General features: G+C 60.0%; 2 protein-coding genes across 3 annotated transcripts in view; one reads left to right on the top strand and one right to left on the bottom strand.

The window, feature by feature from the left end:
• Cfap74 (cilia and flagella associated protein 74) overlaps positions 1-17,325 on the bottom strand; it is a 57,007-nt gene extending 39,682 nt beyond the window's left edge. Inside the window, exon 1 of the mRNA XM_077109993.1 lies at positions 16,944-17,325. The gene's annotated coding sequence lies outside the window, so the exon portion shown is untranslated. The remainder of the gene's footprint in view (positions 1-16,943) is intronic.
• Gabrd (gamma-aminobutyric acid type A receptor subunit delta) lies at positions 13,635-23,163 on the top strand. Of its 2 annotated transcripts, none has more exons than XM_077109992.1 (9): positions 13,635-13,770; positions 18,512-18,624; positions 18,845-18,912; positions 19,029-19,219; positions 20,381-20,463; positions 21,038-21,175; positions 21,730-21,885; positions 22,067-22,278; positions 22,514-23,163. In XM_077109992.1, the coding sequence occupies exons 1-9, from the start codon at positions 13,703-13,705 to the stop codon at positions 22,811-22,813; spliced, it is 1,329 nt and encodes a 442-aa protein (XP_076966107.1). In that variant the 5' UTR covers positions 13,635-13,702; the 3' UTR covers positions 22,814-23,163. The 2 variants fall into 2 exon arrangements, with proteins under 2 accessions (XP_076966107.1, XP_076966106.1); XM_077109991.1 differs by having other exon boundaries at positions 18,999-19,219.
• The last annotated feature ends 1,366 nt before the right edge of the window (positions 23,164-24,529 follow it).

Genomic DNA, 24,529 nt, shown 5'->3' with positions numbered 1-24,529 from the left:
ACATTAAAACTACCCCAGGAGCCATGGCTTTCCAGCAGAACAGAGGTCATCAAGGACACAGGAGACCAAGGTGCTGGTGAGGGTGCTGGTGAGGGTGCTGGTGAGGGTGCTGGTGAGGGTGCTGGTGAGGGTGCTGGTGAGGGTGTTGGTGAGGGTGCTGGTGAGGATGTTAATGAGGGTGGTGGTGAGGGTATTGGTGAGGGTGCTGGTGAGGGTATTCGTGAGGGTGCTGGTGAGGATGTTTGTAAAGGTGCTGGTGAGGGTGCTGGTGAGGGTGCTGGAGAGGATGTTGGTGAGGGTGTTGGTGAGGGTGCTGGTGAGGGTGCTTGGGCTGCAGACTGGTACAACCACTCCAGAGAGCAGTATGGAGATTCCTCAGAAAACTGGGAATGGAACCACCATTTGACCCAGGTATTGCACTCTTCAGCTTATACCCAAAGGACTTAAAATCAGCAAACTACAGTAACACAGCCACATCAGGTTTACAGCAGCTCAATTCATAATCGCAAAGCTATGGAACCAACCTAGGTGCCCTTCAACAGGTGGGTGGGATAAATACACACAATGGAGTATTACTCAGCCATGATGAAAAATGGAATTATGGCATTTGCTGGTAAATGGCTGGAAATGGAGAACATCGTGCTAAGTGAAACAAGCCAGTCCCAAGAAACCAAAGGTGGAATGTTTTAGCTGATATGTGGAAGCTAACCCCCAGTAAGGAGAGGGGAAGAATAAAAGTTCCGTAGATTAGACAAAGGGAGTGAGACAGGAGACAGGTGTTTTTAGTTCCATTGTGGTGAAAACAATGTTTGTACATTTAAAAATTGCCGAGAGAGTAAATTTCAAATGTTCTCACCACAAAAACTGTTGCGTGTTTCTGTGACAGGTTGACCGGCTCGGTTTATTGTTCACCGAGGACACCGCCTCCTGCTCCCTGACTCACCGACTGTCGTCAGCCGCCCATTCAGGGAGCCCTCCACAAGCCGCAGGCCCAGCCACAGACACTGAAGCTTCAGGACAGGAACCAGGGCCAGGCGCTGCCCAGTGCACCTGCCCAGTGCACCCAGGGCCAGGGAAGAAGAGAGGAGGAAGACCAAGAACCCAACCAGGAGGCGCACGAGAACCACTGCGTAGATGCGCTGGGTCCCCAACGGGTAGGTCCAAACGCGCAGGAGGAGAAGCATCTGGAACACTAGGTAACGCGGAGGCTCGCTCCCGTTGCAGAGACTCCTTGTGACGAGAACTGAGCGTCTTTCCATGTATCAGAGTCAACACCAGCTACCCTTTACGATCACAGCGGAAAGAACGAAGCCCTGAAGAATAAATACAGCAGCAGACACGTGGGGCTGCTGAGACAAACGGCAAAGCCCGCAGCGACATAAGTAGACCCCTAGAAATCAGTGGGGCCAATGGCCCAGTTCCTTCAACAAACAAAGGTCCCAGGGAGAGAGGGGAGGGGCCACTGTGGGATCCTGCCAGCTCGAGCCAACAGAGGGGCATGCTCTGCGGCCCTCCCTGAAACAGCACACGTTGGATTTCCAGTAAGAAATCTCCGCTGAAGCTGGACAAGGAGCAGCCTTGTGATGCCAGCTGCCTGGGAGGCTGAGGCAGGAGGACTGCAAGTTCAAGGCCAGACCCGGTCTCAAAGTGACCTCACTCTGGTGGCTTAGTGGTAAAGCACCCCTGGGTAAAGGAGGAGGAGGAGGAGGAGGAAGAGGAGGAGGAGGAGGTGGAGGAAGAGGAGGAGGAGGAAGAGGAGGAAGAGGAGGAGGAGGAAGAGGAGGAGGAGGGGGAGGAGGAGGAGGAGGAGGAGGGGAGGAGGAGGAGGAGGAGGAGGAAGGGGAGGAGGAGGAGGAGGAGGAGGGGGAAGAGGAGGAGGAGGCGGAGGAGGAGGGGAAGAGGAGGAGGAGGAAGAGGAGGAGGAGGAGGTGGAAGAGGAGGAGGAGGAGGAGGAGGAAGAGGAGGAGGAGGAGGAGGAGGAGGAGGGGAAAGGAACTGTGGGAATTGATGATGATTTTTTGGTTATTGGTAAAGGCCACCTTCATCTGCCTGGGGTGCACACTAAAGCTCGCAGTGAGCCGGGACACCTCAGCAGTCCGGTTCTGGACCAGCAGGGGCCCAGGCTGGGTAGCTGCTGGTGCAGGGTGGCGGCGGGCCTGTGGCTCATTATCTTTCTTCCTGTTCTCTCTCTCTCTCTCTCTTAGTTATAGGTGGACATAACATCTTTTTATATTTATGTGGTGCTGAGGATGGAACCCAGTGCCCCAGCACTAGGTGAGCGCTACCTCTGAGCCACAGCCACAGCCCCTCTTCCTGTTCTCTAGACTCTGAAGTTTCCCATAGAGAAAACGTGAAAACAGAAGAAAGTCTAAATGACAAATGCAGCTTCAGGAGACTCATGTTTCCAAGGTACCAATTCTTTCCCAGTTTGCTCCATCTTCACTGACCCCTCCAAAGTCCCCCAGGAGAGAGGGAGGGAGAGGACAGTGAGGGACCTGTCCCTGACTTAGCACCTACTGGAGACGGGACAAGGACAGTGTTGATGAGGAGCAGGGGGCGGGCACCCTGTAGCACCAAGATGGACTCTGAAGCAGGACATGGCTGGATGGTGTTTGCAGAGACAGGCGCACTGGGGGAGCCGGGGAACGGCAAGCCTGACACTCCCTGGTGCTGGCACGGACACAGAGCTGTGGGGTGTCATGCTACGGGGGTCTGAGAGGCAAATGGCACCTGTGACGAGGTTGAAGGGCTTGGGTGCTCTGCTTCCACAACAAGTGACCCCACTCTGGGGTGACCCCAGTTCTGGAGGCCAGACATCTGGGATGACCTCATGGGCTCCCTGAGGCCCCGTGTGGGGATCCAGCCCTCTTGGGTACCACCACCAAGATGTGCGTCAGCGTGGCTGCCCCTGACCACCCTAGCTGGTCTTTCCTGCATGTTCTCCCCACAAACCCCATATTTGGAGCCCAGCCCCTGGGCCCTGGCTCCCTGTGCACCTGGCTCTTCCATGGTGTCTGAAGGCAAACCAGGTACCTTCAGGACAGGATGGGTCCTAACTCTTCTCCTGACCTGGTGTGGCTGCCGCCCAGGACCACGCTTCTGTTCCCAGCAAACTGCAGGCTGAGAATCCTGGACCTGCGCTCTTCAGCCTCAGGGCGGAGGGTGGTCCTTCCACGCTGGGCTGCTCTGGGGCAGTGAGCCGCATTTTTTCTGGAGACCCTGGACAGAGCCCCCTGTTCCCTTTCCCACCTTCTACAGCCGCCCTCACTCCTGGGCCCCAGGCCCCATCCCGCTGTGGTCAGAGCCCGAGTGGCCAGCTGCGGGGGTTCTGGTTCTCTTCTGCCTTAAAGGACTCTGAGTACCCTGGGCCCGCCCTGGTGACCTGGGGACACCACCCTACTTGGGACAGCAACCTCACTGCCCTGGCCTGGACGCTCAGGTTCAGAGGACAGGGCACAAAGTCCCGGTCCAGCCTACTAGGCCCTTTGGCTAGCTGTCCTGGGAGTGCACCTAGGGACTGGGCTGCTCTGCAGGGCACCACCCCGCTGGCTCTGCCTGGCCGGCCTGTTGCGGCCCCTCTCCTGGCCGGGGGCTCCTCCAGCCCCTGGTGCTAAGGGCCTTCGCTGCGCTGCGTGGGCAGGGCTGTGTCCAGATCGCTCTCTTACAAGGACCCCAGCGGTGCCCAGCAGGGGCCCTGCTCCAAGATGCCTCACCTCAACTACTAACAACCGACGGCCCTTCCAACGAAGGCGGCTGAGAGTCCGCGGCCGCGAGAGTTGGGGCGATACAGACGCCAGCCGGCGGCACCCACCTCCCCAAGGCCTGCTCGGCCCTGTCCGGCGACAAGCCCTCGTCAGCGGCCCCACCCGGCGGTGGCCCGCTGGTCCTCTCGGTGGCCCGCGGCTGCGACGCTTTCGGCTCCATGGGAACGCGCACACAGCCCCGCGCAGGCGCGGCCCGCCCAGCTCGCGGTGGGAAGGACCGGCGGCTTGAGAAGCGGTGGCGCTTGCGGACGGCGGGCTCGGCCCTCTCGCAGGACTCGAGGCTGCACCGCGCGCACCTGCCCCCACCTGCCCCCACCTGCCGGCACCTGCGCGCACCTGCCCCCACCTGCCCGCACCTGCTCCCACCTGCCCGCACCTGCGCGCACCTGCCCCCACCTGCCCGCACCTGCGCGCACCTGCCCCCACCTGCCCGCACCTGCGCGCACCTGCCCCCACCTGCCCCCACCTGCCCGCACCTGCGCGCACCTGCCCGCACCTGCCCCCACCGGCCCCCACCTGCCCGCACCTGCGCGCACCTGCCGGGTGCTCCGGGGCTGCACGGTGTGCGCTGCGGATCCCTTTCACCAGGCTCAGCGGCCGCGCTGGGCCAGGATGAGTGGGATCTGCCCCTTCGCAGCTGGTGCCCGAGGCGCGGGAGGCCTGGGAAGTCCCTTGCTAATCCTGGGCCGGACATCCTAAGAGTCAAGAGGTCTGCAACCGCGGGAGGTGCTGGGTCTGTTTTCCTCTCAGAGTTCCGCGCTCCAGGGCCGAATCGGGGCACCCTATCGGCCCACCCTATCAGCCTGGCGACGGTTTTCCTAAGAGGAGTTACACCCGCCCCAATTATGGAGTTCTTTCTTCGGGCTTGGCTTCCCTGGTCCCAGTATGGATGATGGACACACTCCACGGGAGAGGGGAAGGACAGTCAGAGACTGAACACAGCACCCACAGGGAGCTGGGCCCTGGCAGGTCTCCTTCTGTGTCCTGCTGTAGAGTGGCCTCCAGGACACACCTAAGTGAGGAGATCAAGACGCAGCGCCGTCAGCAGCGTGTTTCACCTACCAGGCAACAAGAACACACCTGTTTGTCTTCCTGGCCAGGCGCTGAGGGGCCCTGATCCCCTGAGGTGGGGAGAAGGAGAACTGGACCCACGGCCAGGCTGGGAGGCAGGAGTGGTAGGTCAGGGCTTGCTGGGCAGGGCCAGGGTCCTGTGCAGTGGGGACGACCAGGTGGATGCCCCCGATCCTAGGCTGCCCAGGCTCTGGGATCCAGCACTGCAGGGGCAGCCACGGTCTCCCTCGGAAGCCCTCAAGTGGGAAGAGGCTGAGAATTCTCCCCCGAGGGCAACAGGGTTTCAGGGTCTGGGTCCACCCCCTGGCCTGGCTGCCAGGCGGGCAGTGAAGGCCAGTTTTCAGCTTAACCTAGTATTAAATGAAATTTAGAGGGGCTGCTGATTCGGACTGAGCTCCCGTCCAGGCCTCTGCAGAGACTGAAGTGGGTCACTCATGCAAACTCCACATCCCCAAGTGGAAACTAAGCTGTTTATCTGAACCTCCAAGAAATCAGGAGAGACAGAAGACAGACGATCCCCAGACGGGCAGGTTTTAGCAGGGACGATAGGGGAGCCCCCGGCTTTAGTCCTCACAGGGAGAAGAGCTGAAGCCACCCCCGCCAACCCTGTTCCGACCACTGCTGGACTTTACCAACTCTGCTGCCATGCCCACAGAAGCACCTTTTGTCAATCTGAGATGGAAGGAAGTCCGATTCACCAGTTGTTGGTAAAAGCCAATTGGGTGTTTGAATTGAATTTGTTGAAATTCCTTGTTGCAGTTGTTTTGAGATTGGGTCTTGCTGCATGGCCCAGGGTGGCCTCTGACTGCAGCCCCTGAGTGCTGCCCGACAGGCATGTGCACGGCCTGAATGAAGACTTGTTCTTTGACACCTTTGTCTTGGCAAGACCCTTGGGTGGTGAGACCCCTGACGGTGTGCCTGGAAACCTTTCAAACTTCATGGAAACTATAAACTCACAGATCACAGGAAACTGTGAACCACAGCAAACCTCAAGCAGAGTCAGGAAAGATCACACCAAGACACGTGATAATCAGGTCGACAGAGATGAGAAATGGGGAGAGGCTCTGAGACGCACAGAGGGCAGAGGCAGGTTCACACAGAGCCAGGGAACATGCCTGCAGACGCCAGGGGGCTGGAAGTCAGGGGCACAGCCTGGCGACCTAAATGTCCATGCCCAGGAAGAACGTTCTAAAGAGCAAAGGCAGTTTTTGTGTGGTGCAGAGTATCAGTGATCGAGCCGTAATTTTAAAAAGCTATTTTTTAAAATGAAGATAGCCTGGGGTGGACCTCAGTGGTAGAACGCTCGCCCCGCATGCACACGGCACGGCCAAACTGATAATTAAGCAAAGAAGGGTACGTTTGTACCTCTGGCTGAGAAGGAGCAAGAGGAACAGGTTTCCCTCCGCCTGAGACAACTGAAAACCAGAACAGAACATTCGGAGGGCAGAACACCCGAGGGCCCAGGATGCCATCCTAGGAGGTGGACATGGAGGACCGGAGCCCGCATGTGACCCCCGGAAGCTCCAGACCACAGTTCAGGGGAAGGAAACGGAGGCCAGGACTGGTAACATGGGTCATTTCAGCACGACTAAAAGCCCTGGCTTTTCAGAAGACGCTGCTGGGAGAAGGAGCCGGAAAACTGCTGGGCACTAAAGATCCTTACAAAACACATGCAGCCAAAGACTGGTGTCTGAAAAATATAAATGATTCACAGCAACAGAAGGGTCAGCTTCCTCATTTTCTAAAATTAGCAAAAGACTTGATCAGAGACCACTGGATCAAGCCAGCTCATCCACACGTGCCGAGCGTCTTGGTCCCTGGGATAGGGCACATGAAGCCCACCAGGAGGCGCCCCCGTGCAGCCGTGGAGTGGCCAGCAACGGGAGACACACAGTGTGCACTGGGCTGAGGGGCCGGCCGCGGAAGGTCTCTGGGCGCTGCTGGCGTGCAAACTGGCAGGCCCACGTTGGGAAGCTGAGTGGCCATTTCTTACAGAGTGAAGCACACGTGCCCCTGAATCCCGGTAATCCTAGACGCACCCCTTTATTGAAAAGAATGACGACGTGACCACCCAAAGACTTGCGTCTGAAAGTTCAAAGCAGCAGGAGCCAAAACTGGACACAACCCAAATGTCCATCAACAGGGAGGGCACAACTCAGGAACAAGCCCACACTCCTGGGGACACAACAAGGTGCTGTGGTTGATTCTCAGAAGGATCGTGCTACCTGGGTGTGGTGGCGCACGCCTGGGCTTTCCAGCTACTCGGGAGGCTGAGGGAGGGGGATGGCTTCATCCCAGGAGTTGAAGCGCAAAAAAGTCAGACCTCATCTCAAAAAAAAAAAAAAAAAAAAAAAAACCACAACACTCTTCTGTGTGCGGTGGGTGGCACATGCCTGGAAACTGAGGCAGGCGGATCACAAGCTCAAGGCCAGATCCAGCAACTTAGAAAGACCCTCAGCAGCTTAGAGAGACCCTGTCCCACCATAAAACATAAAAAGGACTGAGAACGTGGCTCCGTGGTGGAGTGCCCTCCCACCATGAAGTATCTTACAAGCCTTTAAGTCATCAATCCAGAAACCACTGAGGGGCGATGGGGGATTGAGAAAAGACAAACACATAGGAGAAGAAAGTTGGGACCCGGGGGACAATGTCCTCTGATGGAGCTGGCTCGGCGCGTCTATCTCGTAGGTCTTATCATCAGATCATACAGGGGGTTGGGAGAGTTTCAGACAGACTTGAAGGTCGCAGTGAATCTTTCGAGGCATCAAGGTCATCTTGTTATGCTCAGAATTCTCTATTCCTGGAAGTCGGGGCTTGAGCTCAGGGTCCAGACCCAGACCGCTCTGCGCCTTTGCTCGGAGCCTCCCCAGGCCAGGCATCACCAGAGCAACTGGGCCATCTTGACCTGCACCTTTGCACAGGAAATTCCCAGCATGGGGCAGCCCCAGGGTAGTCACAGGCTGTGATCCAAGTCACCACTCTCCACAGATGAAGTTGACGCGGATCATGATGCGGGGACCCACGGCGGTAGCAGGAGTCCGGCAGACGTGGGGTCTCAGCCATTCAAGCCCCGCTTCTTATCTCCCTGGCTCTGCCGTCAAATGCCAGCTGGAGGCTTGAGGGTGGACGGTGGGATCAGTTCCTGGTCATCTGGGGCCTGGGGCCTGGTCCCTCTGGCCAAGGCTTTGCTCAGCTCCCTGCTCCCTGAGGCAGCAGGCATTGTCACGGGAGCCAGACGGGAGCAGCGCTGCGAGACCCGAGTCCTGGCGGGAGGACTCGAGATTCCCCCTTACTCCTGGCGTGTGGTCACAAGCCGCTGGGTACAGGGCACAGTAGGGAAACAGGCCACAGAGGACCAGAGGCTGCTGGCAAGGCTGCCCACCTGGACATCACGTCTTATGATTCCACTTGTGTATTTCAGAAAAGGCGGATCGGTGGTGGCAGAGGACGGGCCAACCGTCACTTAGGACGGAGGCTTGGGGAGGAGTCTGACAGCCCAGGGCTGGAGCCCAGGGCTCACGCGGGCTAGGTGCGTGCTCCACCCGGGCCCAGTGCTCCACCTGAGCCTCACCCCAGCCCAACCTAAGTGATGAAATGTTGAGGATTATGAAGTTGGGTGATGGCTACGTGGCAGGTCGACATTCTATTGTGTTTTTTTCTACGTGGGGGTTTGAACCCAAAGCCTCACACATGCTAGGCAAATCCTCCACCCTGAGCCACACCCCAGCCTTTTTTACTTTGTTTTGAGACAGGGTCTCACTAAGTTCCCCAGGTGGACTTGAACTTGTATCCTCCTGCCTCAGCCTCCTGGTCTGGGATCACAGGCCGGACCACCACACTCAGCAGGGGGTGACTTTTTCGGGTTATGGTGGAGGTTCCCTAGTCCTGCAGAACCCCCCAAATTGCATACTTAAAATTAGTTATTTTGTTGTACATAGATTTAATCTCAACAAGGCTGATTAAAGGTAAGATAACATACATGTAGACTCCAGGCCATGACCTAATGGGCTTTGCCTGATCTGACCCTGCCGCCTCCATCTGCCAACCTCCCTGGTCCTCACAGCAGGCCGCCACGGCCTGGCTTTGCTTCCCCTTGGACTTGCCAGTGGGGCCCTGCCTCAGGGCCTTTGCACCATCTGTCCTCTTGGAACCCTACCTGGGTTCTTGCTTAAGTCCCTCCATGGTGTACATTATTTTGTAAATTACTTCTCTTCGTCCTTTTAGTGTGGTGACCTATTGTCCATCTTCTAGGGGCAGGGATCTCTTAATCCTGTACAATGCTTAGACAAATCCTTTGCACATGGCAGGATTATTAATTCTGCAAAGGGCTGTTAAATGAGCCCAGGTCTGTGCGCTCTTTCCTGAAGAAGCTTACTGGGTGTCCTCCAGCACCAAGCGCTGAAATGGCCACAGCAAACCTGCTTCTGTGACCTAAGAATGAAGGGTCAGGGTCCAGGACAGGGCAGCCCTGCGGCTCTCCTTAGGTGGCGTCCAGGTGGCCTGCAGGGGCTCACCGCAGTCCCGGGGTGTCTCGACTCCCCAGCATCCTGTTTTAGGGGTTTCCGTGCTACCGACTCAGTCATGCTTATACGTAATGTGAAATGCGTCCCTCACTTGATGGACAGTCCTTTTGTTAGAAATGTTAATTTGTGTTTGACACTTTCTGTCTTTCGTCACACAAAAGAATTCAAAATGCCACATTCAAATACACAAAATCCAAGAATGGAATTCCAACTTCTGCATGTTAAACACGGTAATTGTGCTTGAACACCCAACTCAATCGTGGGAAAAAAGGCTTCCAGTGCCCGAGTTTGGCTGTTCATTGGTTCTCAGGGATCAACGACAAACCAGCACCCACTCAGCCCGTTTTCCAAGTGGACTGCACCCTCCAGTACTTTGCATTTAATCCTCTCTGCCAAGTTCCCTCTGCTCATCCAGATGAATGGATTCCATCTGAAAATCACAGGGTTAATAATTACAGTCTAAGCTGATAAAACCCTGCTCTGCATCACGGCCCCTTTCTCTCTGGAGTGCGGTTTCCCAGGGAAATAACAAAGCGACTTCACAAGTGCATCAGGCAGGATTTTAAGCTTAGCCAATGCAGTTCCCTTTCCAGGCTGCATGAATCACCTCCACCCCCCCGGGGCCGGCCTGCTGCCACAGAGCCGCCCTGATGGACACTAGCCAGCTGTCCTCCCAAGCCTCCCGCTGGGCGCTATCCCTTCCCCTGTGCTGTGAGCATCCAGCATCCGGCAAGGAATAAACCGTATCCTCCTGCCTCAGCCGGATAAACCAGATAAACCGGCAGAGCTGTGGGCCACTTCCCTGCACAGTGGAGCTGTCCGGTGACCTCCCTTCTGCGGCTCTCTCTGAGCTGCCCAGGTGACGAGGAGGCAGGTTTTCACACCTCTAGGGCTTATGCTGCCTTCTGCCCAGGGCCATATGGGGAGGCAGAAGGCCTCCCTGCACTGGGCACAAGACCCATAGCCACGGCCCCAGCACCCCACCACAGGACTGGGTGGTCCCCAGTGGAGAGGCCAGGGCTTTACACGTCACATGAACAGCAAGGGAGCCTTCCGGAGGCTGCATAGATGTCCAGGGACCCAGAGCCCAGGCCTGAAGTCCTGGTTTCTTTCTCTTTGCTGTCCCTGCAGTCACATAGCTGACCCCTGCTCTGCACTCTTGGTGACACCAAGACAAGGGGAGAGCTGTCTTCCAAGAGCACCTGAGACAGAGAATTTTCCGTTGATAGAGACCCCTCCACTGTTGCCCAAGGAACAATGATGGAACCCGGTGAGCGTGGGAGCGGCCCCAGGCAGCCGAGCGACTGCAAGTCAGAGTGCGGTTCCAGGAAGCAGAGTGAGAGGAGAGGGGACAGCAGAATACGTATCCTCCCAGGACTGGCCCCAGGGACCCTCCTCCTCCAGCCACAGGCACCTGCTATGGTCACCACGTCATTCGAACCAAGATGCACCATTAGGTCACAGCTCTCGAAATCTCATCCCTGTATTTCTGAACATTCCTGCCTTAGCGCAGGAGATTTTGGGGGACATTCACATCCAAACCATAAGAGGGGTCACAGGCTTCTGACACCCGGCCACTCTCACCCCTTCATTCTGTGCCTGAAGAAAACAAAGCCAGGGAATGACTTCCCCAAGCCCCGCAGCAGGTCAGGAGTGGAGGTAGAGCCCACAGGCCCCTGACCACAGGGCTGGCCATGCAGGACCAACGCTCTGGCTCCTGCCCTGGTGTGGGGCCGTTTCCCTTCCTGGTCTGGGGTGGCTGGAGCTTCCCCGGGTGGAGCTGGACATGGGGTGGGGATGGTCTGGTGTGGCAGGAGCTATGGGACGGGAGCTCAGAAGTGGGGGCAGACTGATTCTAAAGATCTTGAAGAAGAAGGAAGGAGGAGAATTGCCATTCTTTACCTTCAGGCTGAAGCCCCTGTCAGGGACAGAGCAGAATTCAACAAGGTGTGAGACTGTGATGGAAACAAACGTTTTGCTCTCAGTTTGGTAAACATCACAGGTGCTTGGAAAGGGACCCGGAGAGCACTGAGTCTCACAGGTCAGCACCTGATTTCTTCATTGGCTTCTCCACGCAGGTTTTCAAATACATTTGCTCCCAGGACCCAAGCAGAAGAGATGAGTTGAGACCACCAAGCAGTTAGATCCATGGTTGAGTTGTCTGTGCATCCTAGCCTGAGCTATGCCCAGGAAAATTCAATGTCAGTTTTGTGCCCCAGAAAATGGAGGTGGAGGAGCTAGCCATAGAGCATAGCTCACCCAGAAGGACTGGGTCAGGTGCATGGAGGTGGACAGTATCTCCCAGTCACCAGCCTAAGACCTCCAAGGTCAAGAGGACAGCGAGGGCAAGGTACCTTGGTGCAACCTCTGAGATCAGGGATGCTCAGAGACCCTGCGGGGATGCGGCCCAGGGTGGTGTGGGCTCTTGGACACTCAGCCTGCTTGTTTTTTTACATCAGTTAAGCACCTACTGTGTGCCAGTTCCTGCTGTAGGGGGTGACAGAAATAATGCTCGCCCTCTCTCTGCTTCTTGAGCACCCTGTGAGCTGCTTCCCTCTGCCACACTCTCTCGCCATGATGTTCAGCCTCACCGTGAGCCCTCTGGAATGGAGCTGGCCTACTATGGACTAAGGCCTCTGAAACTGCTCTCAGGTGTCTTCCCACCACGTGAAGACCTCGAGTGAAGTCTGCATGGAAGAGAACAGAGTTGAGAGATGAGACGTTCACGACTCCCAGAAACTGCCTTTTAGGGCCACAGTGGGGCAGCTTCTTTGCTACCCATCGTTGCTCTAGGACATCTTGATTGCTTCTACCAGCCCCAGTGCTGAGTGGAGCTGCTGTAGAGGAGGGTGGAGGTGACACAAGCTGTCTTGGAGAATCAGTGTGCATGTCCTCACATTCCACACCGACAGCTGCTTCCTTCCGGACTCAGAATACCTGCAGCATGCAGTGTCACCAAGAGCAAAGGAAGACATTCTGGAAGGTATGCAGGAGAAAACAGCCACACAGTCAAGCGTAGAGGTCTTTGTGGGGCTACGGGCTGTGAGCAAAAGTTATTTTGACAATTCAAATGAAATAAAAATAATATATAATACAAAAAAAAAAAATACTCGCAGAATGTCCACAGCTCCTGATAGGCTCCACTCCCGGGCCCTTTGTCACGGATGGATCAGCTCCTTCGCTCTCTCAGGGGACAAAGGGGACCAAGCCCAGGACAGTCAGCCGTGCAGAGCAGTCTGACAGGAGCACAGGGAGGTCAGCGTTGCAGCTCCAGAAGAACCCCCTGTGGGTGGGGAGGTGGACCCTGGAAGGGGGCGCAGGCTGGGACCTGACCGGCTGAGACTGGCTATGGGGTCTGGGAGAGCAAGCCCGGAGCCCCCTTCTCCCGTGCCCCCTGCAGGATTGGGCTGGACGCCCCTGGCACATCCCAGCCTACAGCCCTCCATCCATGGCTCTGGCCAGTGGCCAGTCATACAAGGGGACTTAGCTGACTGGAGGACAGTCTGCCCTTTTAAAATGTTTGCACAAGAAGCTAATTTACACTGTCAGTTGACAGGTGCCCAGCACTGAATAAAGGAAAGTAGGCGATGAGTAAAGTTCGTAATCAGCCTTTTAAGGGAAATTGTGCAAATTTTACTTTTGAAAGGATTAAAGTGCAGGTGTGAGGTCTCCACTTTCTCAGCCCTTTGAGGGCACAGAGGTGGGGGCCAGCAGCCTGCAGGGCCCTCCCAGGGGGTGTGAACAGGGGAAGGGACCACGGGGCACTGCTGAGCAGCGCCACCTTCCTCTGCTCAGGGAAGGTCCCCGGGGAGCAGGGCTGTTGGCACCGCATTGTTAGGAGATGCGGCGCCTGTGGGTCTTCCCTGACAGGAGAGGACGCCGCCGGGGCGCCTTGACCTTCCCTGCCCCCAGCCCAGGCTGCCAGAACCAGCGACCCCGGACCTGAGACAGGCCCGTGCCCCCATACAGCCCCGGGAAGCCCCGCTATGGAACGAGGTTCTGCCCTGCCCGTCGGTCCACCGTGTCCAGTGGGTATGGCGCCCGGGGCGCCTCCTGGGCAGACACGAGCAGGGGCGGGTTTGCAGCCGGCGGCAAGGGCAGCGGTTTGGGGGTCCCGGCGCGGCCGGCAAGGGCGGGGCGCAGGGTGCGCAGCTCGGGGCTGTTTTGGAGCGGGGCGGGCGCGCGGGGCGGGGCGGGCGGGGCGGGCTCGGCGCTCCGTCCGCCCCTCGCGCGGCGCCGCGCTCCCCGGCGCTCCCGCCCCTCTGGTGCAGCGGCGGCCGCGGGCGAAGCAACTTTGCGTGCGTCCAGGCCGGCCGGACCGTCCCGCGCAGAGCCCGCGAGGCCATGGACGCGCTGGCCTGGCTGCTGCCCCCGCTCCTGCTGCTGTGCGCGCCGCCGCGCCGCGGGGCCAGGTGAGCGGGCGCCCGGGCCGGGGGAGGTGCGGAGCGGGCGGGAGCCCTGGGTGCCGGGGCCTCGCGGGCCGGGGGCTGGGTCCCTCGCCGGCCCGAACCCGAGTTCGGGATGGAGGCCGGTGCGAACCTCGCGCACCGAGACCCGAGGCTTCGCCCCCGTGTCACCCTGGTATGCCCCCACGCGCGCTCCCCTCCCAACTCGCTGCCCTGCGGCGAGGACCCGCGACCCTCGCTCGGGCGGCCCAGGTGCTGTCCGCCGTCCCGGTGCTGAACGCGGACCCGGGCGTCGAGCCGCTCCCGGCTCCTCGCGCCCCCGGGAAGAAGACAGGTCGGGTGTCCCCAGCCGCCCCGCACTGGGCCGGCCGCCCCGGCTGGCTGCTGCCCTTCCGGCGCGGGGCTGAGGCTTGCAGGACAAGGTTCTGGCAGAAGAAAGGCGAGACCAGAGCGCTGGGGGTGGGGAGGGGAGGAGGCCTCTGGCCCGGCAGGGCGCATCCCGCTGTGCCAGTAGCGGGCCCAGGACGCCGGGCTTCCTTTCAGGAGCCATTTCAAATTGCACGGACTGAACTCCGGAGTGTGCAGCTGGATGGCAGCCAGGTGCCCCCACAGCAGAGAGGCCGGGTCTATTCTGTGGGGGAAGGAGGAGGCCTGCCTCCCCAGAGAGGGAGGAGGCTGGGAAGAAAGCCCCCACCCCGGGCTGGAGCCCCCTCCCTCTGGCCTGCAGCACATCCCGGCTCTTCCCTCTGTGGGATCTAAAATGGGCTCCTGGTCACCAGGGCATCTTGGGCCCAGCACTGAGCCCAGCCACCTGCCATGAGTCCTGAGAGGCCCCTGAGAGGTCTTTCTGGAAACCGTGTTGGTGCAGAAGGTAGAAAAACAGCCCCCCAGCACCCTGGACTTCAGGTCACCTGACTGATGGACAGCGGGCTGTTGGGAACCAGAAATGGCTGGACATCAGCCCGTGTTGTGGCTGTGGGCACTCCCACAGTATATAATGGGGCCTCAGAGTTTCCCTGAAGGTGGTGGGGGAGAGGCCCAGAAGGGCAGGCTATAGGTGTGGCCACCAGGCTGGAGACCCCAGAGCGAGCCTCTGAGCAGTCCTGTTCTCTGTCAGTCCCTAGGGACCCCTGTCCCCCCCCTTTCCTGACTCAAACTCAAGGAAGGTGCGGTGAGAGGCAGAGCTGCAGGCCCCAGTCTGAGATTCAAGCAGCTCTGAAACCCCAAATCTGAGCTCAAGTGTAACCGCAAAACTCACTTGGTGGCAAGCCCTGTCCTGCTGTGGCCGGAGGGTTTCTCTGTTTATTTCTCCTCTTTCAGGGCCTGTTTCTACATCTCCTGCTGGGAAAGTCTCCAGCCTCCCCGCCCCAAGTCTGTAGATGCAGCACATTCCCTTCCTAAAACCCCAAGCTTTCTGGGGCGTTGGGAAAGGGATTGTGAGCTGTTTCCAGGGCAGGAAAGTTGGGAGACCCCAGCCCCAGGGGGAGGAAGTTCTGAGGCTTGCCAGCGTTCCCTGTGTGGTGGCAGATGCCAGGTGCCACACGCTGCGTCCATCCTCTGGGGTAGAATGTTATCATCTTACCACGTTTCAGCGTCTGTCCTTCTAGACGGTTCTCCCAACCTTCCTGCTCTTGGCCTTGGCTGGGCAGTGACCCGGCACGGCACAGGGACCAAGGCTCTCCCCGAGTGGGAAAGGGCCGGGACAGCAGCCCTTGAGTGACCTCCAGATAGCATGGGCCTCCGCACAGGGCCTCCTGGGCAGTAGCTTTTGAATCCCCTCCCCTCTAGACAGTGGCCTCCTGCTCCCTCAGTCTCCGGGTCCTGGTTCCTGGACTTTTGTGGGGGGACAGTGGGACCTTTCTGGCTCACCCCTCCTCTGATTTCCCAGTGGTTGCTGGTGAGAGAGGCTTGGGGGATTAGGGGCAGGTGTGTTGAGCCAGATTTGTGGGTCAGGCCCGACTCTGAGGACCCCCCCACAGCGTGCACTGAGCTTGCCAACTGCATGCCTGTGTGGGCGTCACCCCGGCTGCTGGCGCCTCCATCTCCCGAGCTCGCAGTGCGATGGCTGGGGTGCCTCTCTTTGCCTTGGTAACTGGGATGCCGGTGAGGCGTGCTGCTCTAAAAGCAGAGCTGTTGGATCCGTGGGCTTTGTGTGCTTGGTGGACGGGCCTGCAGGGAGGAGCCCCACTGCCTGGGTCAGCTGTGCCCACCGACCCTTTCTGTCCTCAGGGGTACAGGCAAGTGACAGGGGCCGCTTTGTTTCTCAGAGGGGCCAGGATGGGAGGAAGGCCCCATGGCATGAGGAGCAGCCCAAGGTGACAGCTCTGCCCCACGGGTCTGAATTCCTGACCTGGACTGAGAACCGGGAGCCTGGCACATGTCTCTGAGCTGCTCGGTCAAAGGATGCCCAACTCCAGGGCGCCCCGATTCCACGGCACGAAGGAGCCAGTGGCCCTCTCCCGAGATCTCCATGAGCTGAGCCCCTGCTGGCTGCAGCCCTGTCCACCCCGTGTGTCCTGATCAGAGTGAGAGAAAGGGGGGCCTCTGGGCCCAGAGTCCTGCACGAAGCCCACTCTACTCTGTACCCAGGCCCTTCCCCTCTGTTCACGGCTGGGAAAATGGACACTGCCTGCCCAGGAGAGAAATGACCCTGGGTGGGGCTCCTCCTTTTCACCCCCGGGAGACTGAACCGCCTATCGCCTGCCACTCCAGGTGAGCTTCGTGGGCACTGTCTCCTGGCCTGGCCTTCAGGCCCCCAAGTAGACCTGGGACTGGGGCGAGGGAAAGTGCACACATGTGTCACTGGCCTGAGACAAGCGAGAAGTGGGGCCCAGAAGGGACAGTGTCTCCTGGTGGCCTCGTGCCAGGCAGGCTAGATGGCAGCTGGACTGGTCCAAAAATAAAGCACAGCTCAAACTCTTTATATCTGACCTTCAGGGCGGCTTTGCCCTCTCTCTCTCTCTCTCTCTCTCTCTCTCTGAGAACTGAACCCAGGGACCCTCAGCCACTGAGCTACACCCCAGCCCTTCTTACCAAGTTGCCCAGGCTGGCCTTGAACTTGCGATTCTCCTGCCTCACCTCGGTGGCAGCTGGGATCACAGCGTGGCCACCGTGCCTGGCTCCATTTGCATTCTCCCTTGTGCTTTTCTGGTCCTGGACTTTATTTAAGGCCGTCTTACCTCTTGTTAGCACATTGCCTGCTCTGGCCGTTGCCGTGGTGGGTGGGTAGGGCGTGTGGACACTGGAATGGACAGCAGACCCCGATGTCTTGTCCTGTTCACTGTGATGTGTCCAAGTGCTCAGACAGGAAAGGTCAAAGACTGCAGAAGTTCATTAGCTGAAGAAGCTGATTCAGAGACGACCTCTTCAGAAGAGAAGTGGCTTAGATGAGGAGAGAGGCCTGGATACCTAACCGCCATGCTCCTCTAACTGGGCGGCCCTGGGGCTACTGGGACCTGCCTGGGAGTGAGCTGGCCAGGCAGGAGCAGGGAGAGCCAGGCTGGGCTGCTTCCCCAGCCACCGCCCAGGTCTCCATCAGAAGCGTGCGTTTAAACGTGACCAGCTGCCCCGTCAGAGTCCCTGCCCTGGCTCTGGATGGAGGCTCTTGGGTTATCCTGAGCTCAGCGCCCTCCCCTCCCTCCGCGGACTGGACGCTGAACCTACCCCTACCGTCCCACGGCTGGAGCCCCTCCCCCTGCCCCTCCCCTCCCTGTGTCTCCCCTGAGGACTGGCCAGGCCCAGGGCTCAAGGTGACCTGAGGCCCGCGCTCCTGCTCTTCCTGAGCACCCTGCCTCCATTTCTCATGGTGGCGTTGGGAGCCGCCCCTCCCCTGCGGTGGGCTGTCCTGTGGACAGGACTGGTGATGGGACACGTGACCACAAATGAGGGGACCCAAACAACAGAAGCTTGTCCTCGTACACTTCTGGAGGCCACAGTCCAGAAGTGTCTAGAAAGTCTGGGGAAGCTGGCCGGTCCCGCTCCTCGGGTGGCCAGCTCGCTGCCTGGGTCTGCACCTGCCTCCCGCTGCCCGGCTCTTCTCCTAAGGACGGGGTCGCAGGGTTCAGGGCCCACCCTGATGCACTGGGCCTCGCCGTAACTGATCACACCTGCAAAGACCCTGTTCCAAAGTAGACCTCTTCTGAGGTTCCAGGGGACAAGAGCCTGGGGGGACGCTGTCCAGCCCCGTCCAGGTGACCAGGTGGGTGGGCGGGCTGCGGGGTTCCCTGGCTCTGGCACTACGGTGCGTCTGGGAGGACAAGGACAGCATGGGCTGCTGTGTTGGGTCAGGCTCAGCCTCAGAAGCACATGGCCATCTGGGGACCCAGCCTGGACCCTCCTGGGCCCTTTTGGGTCCCCATCCAGTGGCTTCCTGCACATTCCTTCCCCTCAGGCCACTGCTAGGGAGGACTCTCAGTGGGGGCCTGGGGCTGCTTGGGGACCAAGCCCAGAGGGCGACTCTGCGCAGGCCTCCTCCTGGTCTCAGTGGGGCCCTCTCTGGCAGTTAGAGCAGGGAGCCAAGAGGAAATCGGGAGCCGCACAGGGTGGCCCCTGAGGGAGGGTGAAGAGGGCACAGAAAGGTCGAGAGAAGGGCCAGGGGCCTTCCGGGCCCTCCAGTCCAGTCCAGGTTGTCGGGAGGGGCTCCCACCTCGTCCTCCCTGTCCGTCCAGCCCAGGCGTCCCCCCAGGGAAGGGCTGGGGCTCGACCCTGGTGCCCTGCCTGCCGGTGACCACCTGCTTCGCATCCCCAGAGCCATGAACGACATTGGGGACTACGTGGGCTCCAACCTGGAGATATCCTGGCTCCCCAACCTGGATGGCTTAATGGAGGGCTACGCCCGCAACTTCAGGCCCGGCATCGGAGGTGAGGGTAGGGCTGGAGGGGCAGCGGTGCTGGCCGGGACAGTGCGCCCCGTCACTGTGGGGACAGCCTGCTGGACTCTTGGCTGGTGAAGGGGTCTGTTGGGCTTCAAGCCCAAACCCCAGGGAGACAGGAGAAGGGGCGTCCGTGTCCCCATGGTGGGGTGGCTGGGGCGCGGGGCCGGGCCCTGCGTGCTGGCTCCAGTACCCCTGCTCCTTCACAGGCCCCCCTGTGAACGTGGCCTTGGCCCTGGAGGTGGCCAGCATTGACCACATCTCAGAGGTGAACATGGTAGGTGCCCCCTGCGCTGCCGGCCGGGCCCTGTGTCTCCGGGGAGCCGGGGCTGACCCTGCCCCTGCCACCCTGCTCCCCCGCAGGAATACACCATGACGGTGTTCTTGCACCAGAGCTGGAGGGACAGCCGGCTCTCCTACAACCACACCAACGAGACCCTGGGCCTGGACAGCCGCTTCGTGGACAAGCTCTGGCTCCCCGACACCTTCATCGTGAACGCCAAGTCCGCCTGGTTCCACGACGTGACGGTGGAGAACAAGCTCATCCGGCTGCAGCCCGACGGCGTGATCCTCTACAGCATACGGTGAGCTGGGCCCTCCGAGCCGCCCCTGGCCGGGAGGCCAGGACACTTCTGCCGTGAGCCTGCGAGGGGCACTGGGACCTCGGTACCCTCCCCAGCTCCTAACAGCTGCTCAGGACACCACATCCACTACCAGGGCTGCTGCCGGGAGGCCACAGGCGGGCTTTCTGGCCAAGAAGGGGTTGAATTCAGGAACACAGATCCACCCCGAGCGAACAGCCCAGTGGCACTTATCCAGTTATCACACTGAGCTGCTTCACCTTCATCCAGCTTCAAAACATCTCGTCCTGGGCTAGGGCCGGGGCTCAGTGGAGGAGCACTCTCCTGGCGTGTGTGAGGCACTGGGTTCGATCCTCAGCACCCCATAAAAATAAATAAGTAAAATAAAGATATTTTTTAAAAACCCCAAATATCTTGTCACCCCAAGAAGAAACCCATACCCTTTGAAAGCAGTCACTCTGTCCCGGTCCCTAAAGCCCCAAGCAGCCACCAACTCACTGTCCCCATGGACTTGCCTGTTCTGCCATCCTGTCTCAGTGGAAGCCAGCTGGACCTGTATCTGGCTTTTCCTGCAGATTATGTTTTTGAGGGTCATCTGTGTTGTGGTACAGCAGTGCTCCCTTCTTTTCTTGACTGAGTAGTATTCTACCACGTGGTTTTCATCTGCTCTTCTGTCGATGGGCATGCGTGGCTTCTGTCTTTCCACTGCTGGGAACACATATTTACCTTTTGAACACTGTCCAGGCACATGCCTTTAAAAGATGCAGTGGCAATATTTTAAAAGTCAGGAGCTTTCACATCAGAATCTAAATATCTGGTCTCTCCCAGACAATCAGAGCTCTGGGCCCCAGGCGAGGGACCCCAGGCTAGGCCTTGCCTCATGAGTCCCGCTCCTGGACAAATAGCAGGCACTTTTGAAGATGGCAAGGATGAATGCCGTCCACTCCCGGATGCCCTGAAGGAAGAATCACACCGGGGGCGCCCCTTTCAGCCTCACCCTGACCCTGGGCAGCTGGCAGACAAAGCCTGGGCAGCCGCAGGCCCCAGGTGGTGCCCCTGGCAAGCAGGCAGCTCTGGGTTGGTGCAGGGACATGTGTCTGTGGGAGCAGGGGGCTGCCAGCCTGGCAGAGGCTCCGGGGCCTCACAGCACGTGTGTCTGGTCAGAATCACCTCCACAGTGGCCTGTGACATGGACCTGGCCAAGTACCCCATGGACGAGCAGGAGTGCATGCTGGACTTGGAGAGCTGTGAGTGGGCCGCCTGGGGTGGGTCCCTGGGTGGGCTCCCTGGAGAGCTGTGAGTGGGCCGCCTGGGGTGGGTCCCCTGGGTGGGCTCCTCGGGCTTCTGTTGCCTGGAGGGGGACTCAGACTTGGCTCTTGGGGCCTGTGCAGTGGGGGGCCCATGCAGTGGGGGGCCCATGCAGTGGGGGGCCTGGACAAGGCTGGCTCAAAAGACAGGGGAGCTCTCAGGATGGACCTCTGTATGCGCGAAGAGCCTGAGGCCTGAGCAGCTTGGCCATGGCCTGGCAGGACAGCGGCCTGGAAGAGCAGGCTGATCGGTGCCGGCTGCCCACTGATGCAGGTCCAGCCTGCACCTCTGTGCGCCCCTGACAGAGGTGGCCCTGATTTTGCCAACACTGCTGGCCTGTGCACCTGCCAGAGGTGTGGGCTGTGGTCCCAGCACCCACAGCCTCCCTGCTGCTGGCTCTGTCCCTGTCATGGGCAGCTCCACCCTCGGCCTCCTGGTGTGGATGGGGTGCTACTGCGGGGGCTGCCAGCGGCTGGGCCAGGCCCTGCCGCCCACCCATGGGCTCTCCTGCAGACGGCTACTCTTCCGAGGACATTGTCTACTACTGGTCGGAAAACCAGGAGCAGATCCACGGGCTGGACAGGCTGCAGCTGGCCCAGTTCACCATCACCAGCTACCACTTCTCCACGGAGTCGATGAACTTCAAGTCGGGTACGGTGGGCTCTCTCCCGTGCACGGCAGTGGCTTCTCAGACCTTCTGGCCGAGCCCCAGCCAGCTCTGAGGTCCCCGGGACGCAGCTGGAAAACCACTTGTTGGGCACTTGCTGAGTGGCACAGGCGGTGGCACAGGACGGCGACGGGTCGCTGTTGTTCCTCGGCCCTTTCCTCCCAGCACTCCGGGCTTAGGGGGTCCTGAAGACTGGCGGGCTCAGGGGACACGCCCTCCTGGGCCACCTTGTCCTTGCAGAGCCTGGCTGTGCACTGAGGGGTCTGCAGAAGAGGCAGACACACTTCCCTCCCCTGCTGGGAGGGCCCCGCAGGGCAGCGGGAGCGGTGCCCTCTCCTCTCCTGTCTCTGGTGGCCCCGTGCTGCCTCACTCTCTGTGGCCAGACCTAGGGCAAGGGAGACCCCTGGCTCATTAGGCTATTGGGTCTCCCCTCTGAGCCTCACGTGGGCCCAAGTCCCCGCCAAGGCCTCTGTCTCCTGTCCTGTGGGGTCAGTGGGTCAGGCAGGGAAGGCCACCTGACAGTGGGCTGTCCCTACAGCTGGCCAGTTCCCCCGGCTCAGCCTGCACTTCCGCCTGCGGAGGAACCGCGGCGTCTACATCATCCAGTCCTACATGCCCTCCGTCCTCCTGGTCGCCATGTCCTGGGTCTCCTTCTGGATCAGTCAGGCAGCAGTGCCCGCCAGGGTGTCTCTGGGTGCGGAAGCATGAACCCCGCCCCCCCACCCCCGTGCCACCTGTCCTGGGGGCAGCAGACTGGGCCTGGTCAGCGGAGCCCTACCACACTCGGTGGGGGATGGAGGGCTGGTGGACGCTCCCTCTCCAGGTGGGTACGGGGAAGTGGCCGTGCTCCAATGACAGCCCACCTGTGTCAGCAGGCATCACCACCGTGCTGACCATGACCACGCTCATGGTCAGTGCCCGCTCCTCCCTGCCGCGGGCGTCGGCCATCAAGGCGCTGGACGTGTACTTCTGGATCTGCTACGTCTTCGTGTTTGCTGCCCTGGTGGAGTACGCCTTCGCCCACTTCAACGCCGACTACAGGAAGAAGCGGAAGGCCAAAGTCAAGGTCGCCAAGCCCAGAACCGAGGTGAGCGCCCGAGGGCGTGTCTCAGGGCTCACAGCCAAGAGGCAGCTGCCCCCAGCCCCCTCTGCTGGCCAGCTCCTGGTGGGCCACTCTCAGCCCGGGCCCTGGCAGCCACTCTGGGCTCCCCAGCCTGCTCAGGTCACAGGGCACTTGCTGAGTGCAGAGGGGATCTGGCCCAGGTGGGGTCCTGCGTGGGAGCCTTGTCCACCAGGGCTTAGCCCTGTCCCCTGCTGTGCAGATGGACGTGAGAAATGCCATTGTGCTCTTCTCCCTCTCGGCCGCTGGAGTGACCCAGGAGCTGGCCGTCTCTCGCCGGCAGCGGGGCATCCCTGGGAACCTCATGGGTTCCTACAGGTCAGTGGAGGTGGAGACAGGGGAGATGAAGAAGGAGGGGGGCGCCCGGCCCGGGGGCCCCGGGGGGATCCGCGCCAGGTTCAAACCCATCGATGCGGACACCATTGACATCTACGCCCGTGCCGTGTTCCCTGCGGCCTTTGCGGCTGTCAACGTCATCTACTGGGCAGCGTACGCTATGTGAGGCAGGACGGCGGCTGGGGCAGAGGCCGCCTGGAAACTCCGGGGAGGAGTTGGCCGCGCAGGAGGAGAGGAAGCCTGTCTCCTGCGCTCTGACCCCGTCCTTCTGGGGAGGACCACCAGCCGGAGCTCCCTCCAACTTAGGGAGACTGTTGCTGAGAGGGGTGGACCTGGCCTGGCCCCGAGCCGAGGCAGGCTCCGCATCTTTAGTCTCAGGCTCACGCCGATGTCTAGGCCTTTGCTCTGTGGGATGGGGATCAGAGAGTGGGAGGAGGCGGTGGCCAGCCCCTGTCGCAGTGAAAGGGGGAGAAGCTGTGGCAGTCCTCCTCGGTCCCAGCATGAAATAAACCTCAGCCTGGCAGCCGCTCTGGTCTCCGTCGCTGCAGCTGCACCACAGCCTGGAATGCTGGCGTTCTGCGGGCGTGAGGGGTGCCCTCTGGGGGGCAGTCTCGGGAGACTCCGAACACTCAGTGTGGGCGTGCGCCTTGGGCTGGGAAAACAGTGGGGTTGGGGTCCTTGCTAGGTACTGGGGCTGGGGGCTCAGGGAGGAGAGGAGAGGCTTGGTGACACTGGTGTCAGGTGCCTGGTGCCCTTCTTGCCCTGCATCTGGGCTGTGATGGGTCACTTCCTCAAACACAGACGCAGGTCCAAGAGCCCAGGTCAGGGCTGGCTGACCCCTGAGCCACCTGTTTTTGAGATGCCTTCCTGAAATCTCAGGGCTGGGGACAGACTTGGGGCCAGAGGAGCTCAGGGGCTGCATCCCAGAAGATGAGCCACATGGCTATGTCCAGGACACCAGTGAGGGGCAGCGGGGCAGGGTCCTGGAGTAGGCTGGTGGGTGCCCAGGCCGAGGGTACCACCCCGATCCCTCCTGGATGAGGTGAAAGAGACTCAGAAGACGCTGGAGGCCACACTGACACCCTGCCCATCCCATCTGCTGCCACCAAGGACTCAGGGTGACAGCCTTGTAGCCCAAGAGCCTGGTGGCCATTGGAGCATGAGACGGGCAGCTCTTGATGAGGGTCCAGCTTTTCCATGGCACTGGGTCATCCACACGGAAGACACAGGGTGCAACTAGCAGAACTGCTGTCCACCCTTGATTGCTGTAGGGTCCAGCCAGCAGAGCCAGAAGAGGACAGCTCAAGAGGTGAAGTCAGCCAGGACCAGCGCCCTGCCTAATGGAGGTGGCATCCTGCCACCGCTTACTAGCCCTTTGTCATCCTCCTGGTGGCCCCCACCCCACTACACTGGGGAGCTTGGTGGTGACAGTTGTGGGGCATAAGAGTGCCCCCTGGCCACTGCCCACGGTGTGAGCTGACCAACAGCCCTCAGGACCCCAGGCCCATATAGGTGCAGGGTAATGAGGTCCCTTCTGGCCCAGACATTTTGCCAGGGACACAGGGTCCAGCTATTTCCCAAGGGGCAGAGGAGGGCATTAGTACCTCTGCTCAGACCATGGCCTGGCTCGCCACTCTGCATCCAGCTGAGACCCTCACGTCCAAGGACCCCTCCACACACCCTGGCTGGCCTGCCGGCCCTGCACTAAGGATGAGGCTGGGAGGCTTGGGACAGGCTGGACTCCGGTGTGACCAGGAGCTGCAGAGAGGAAATGGGCCTCAGAGCCAGCAGGGAACAGGTGGCCAAGCAGCAGCAGAGCCGGATCTGGGTCAGCTGGGGCTGCAGGCCACCTCCTGATGGAGGGGGAGGCACAGAACGGGAG

The sequence above is a fragment of the Callospermophilus lateralis genome, chromosome 7, assembly GCF_048772815.1.
Source record: "Callospermophilus lateralis isolate mCalLat2 chromosome 7, mCalLat2.hap1, whole genome shotgun sequence".
In the NCBI taxonomy this organism is placed as follows: domain Eukaryota; kingdom Metazoa; phylum Chordata; class Mammalia; order Rodentia; family Sciuridae; genus Callospermophilus; species Callospermophilus lateralis.
The sequence above is the reverse complement of the archived record's forward strand: the minus strand, read 5'-3'. Positions and strand labels throughout refer to the sequence as shown.

Excerpts from the sequence above, each read along its gene's own strand:
- Gabrd (XM_077109991.1), top strand. The coding sequence starts at position 13,703 with ATGGACGCGCTGGCCTGGCTGCTGCCCCCGCTCCTGCTGCTGTGCGCG. Across the intron at positions 18,625-18,844 it reads CTTCAGGCCCGGCATCGGAG|GCCCCCCTGTGAACGTGGCC; the intron begins GTGAGGGTAGGG and ends GCTCCTTCACAG. Across the intron at positions 18,913-18,998 it reads ACATCTCAGAGGTGAACATG|GAATACACCATGACGGTGTT; the intron begins GTAGGTGCCCCC and ends GCTCCCCCGCAG.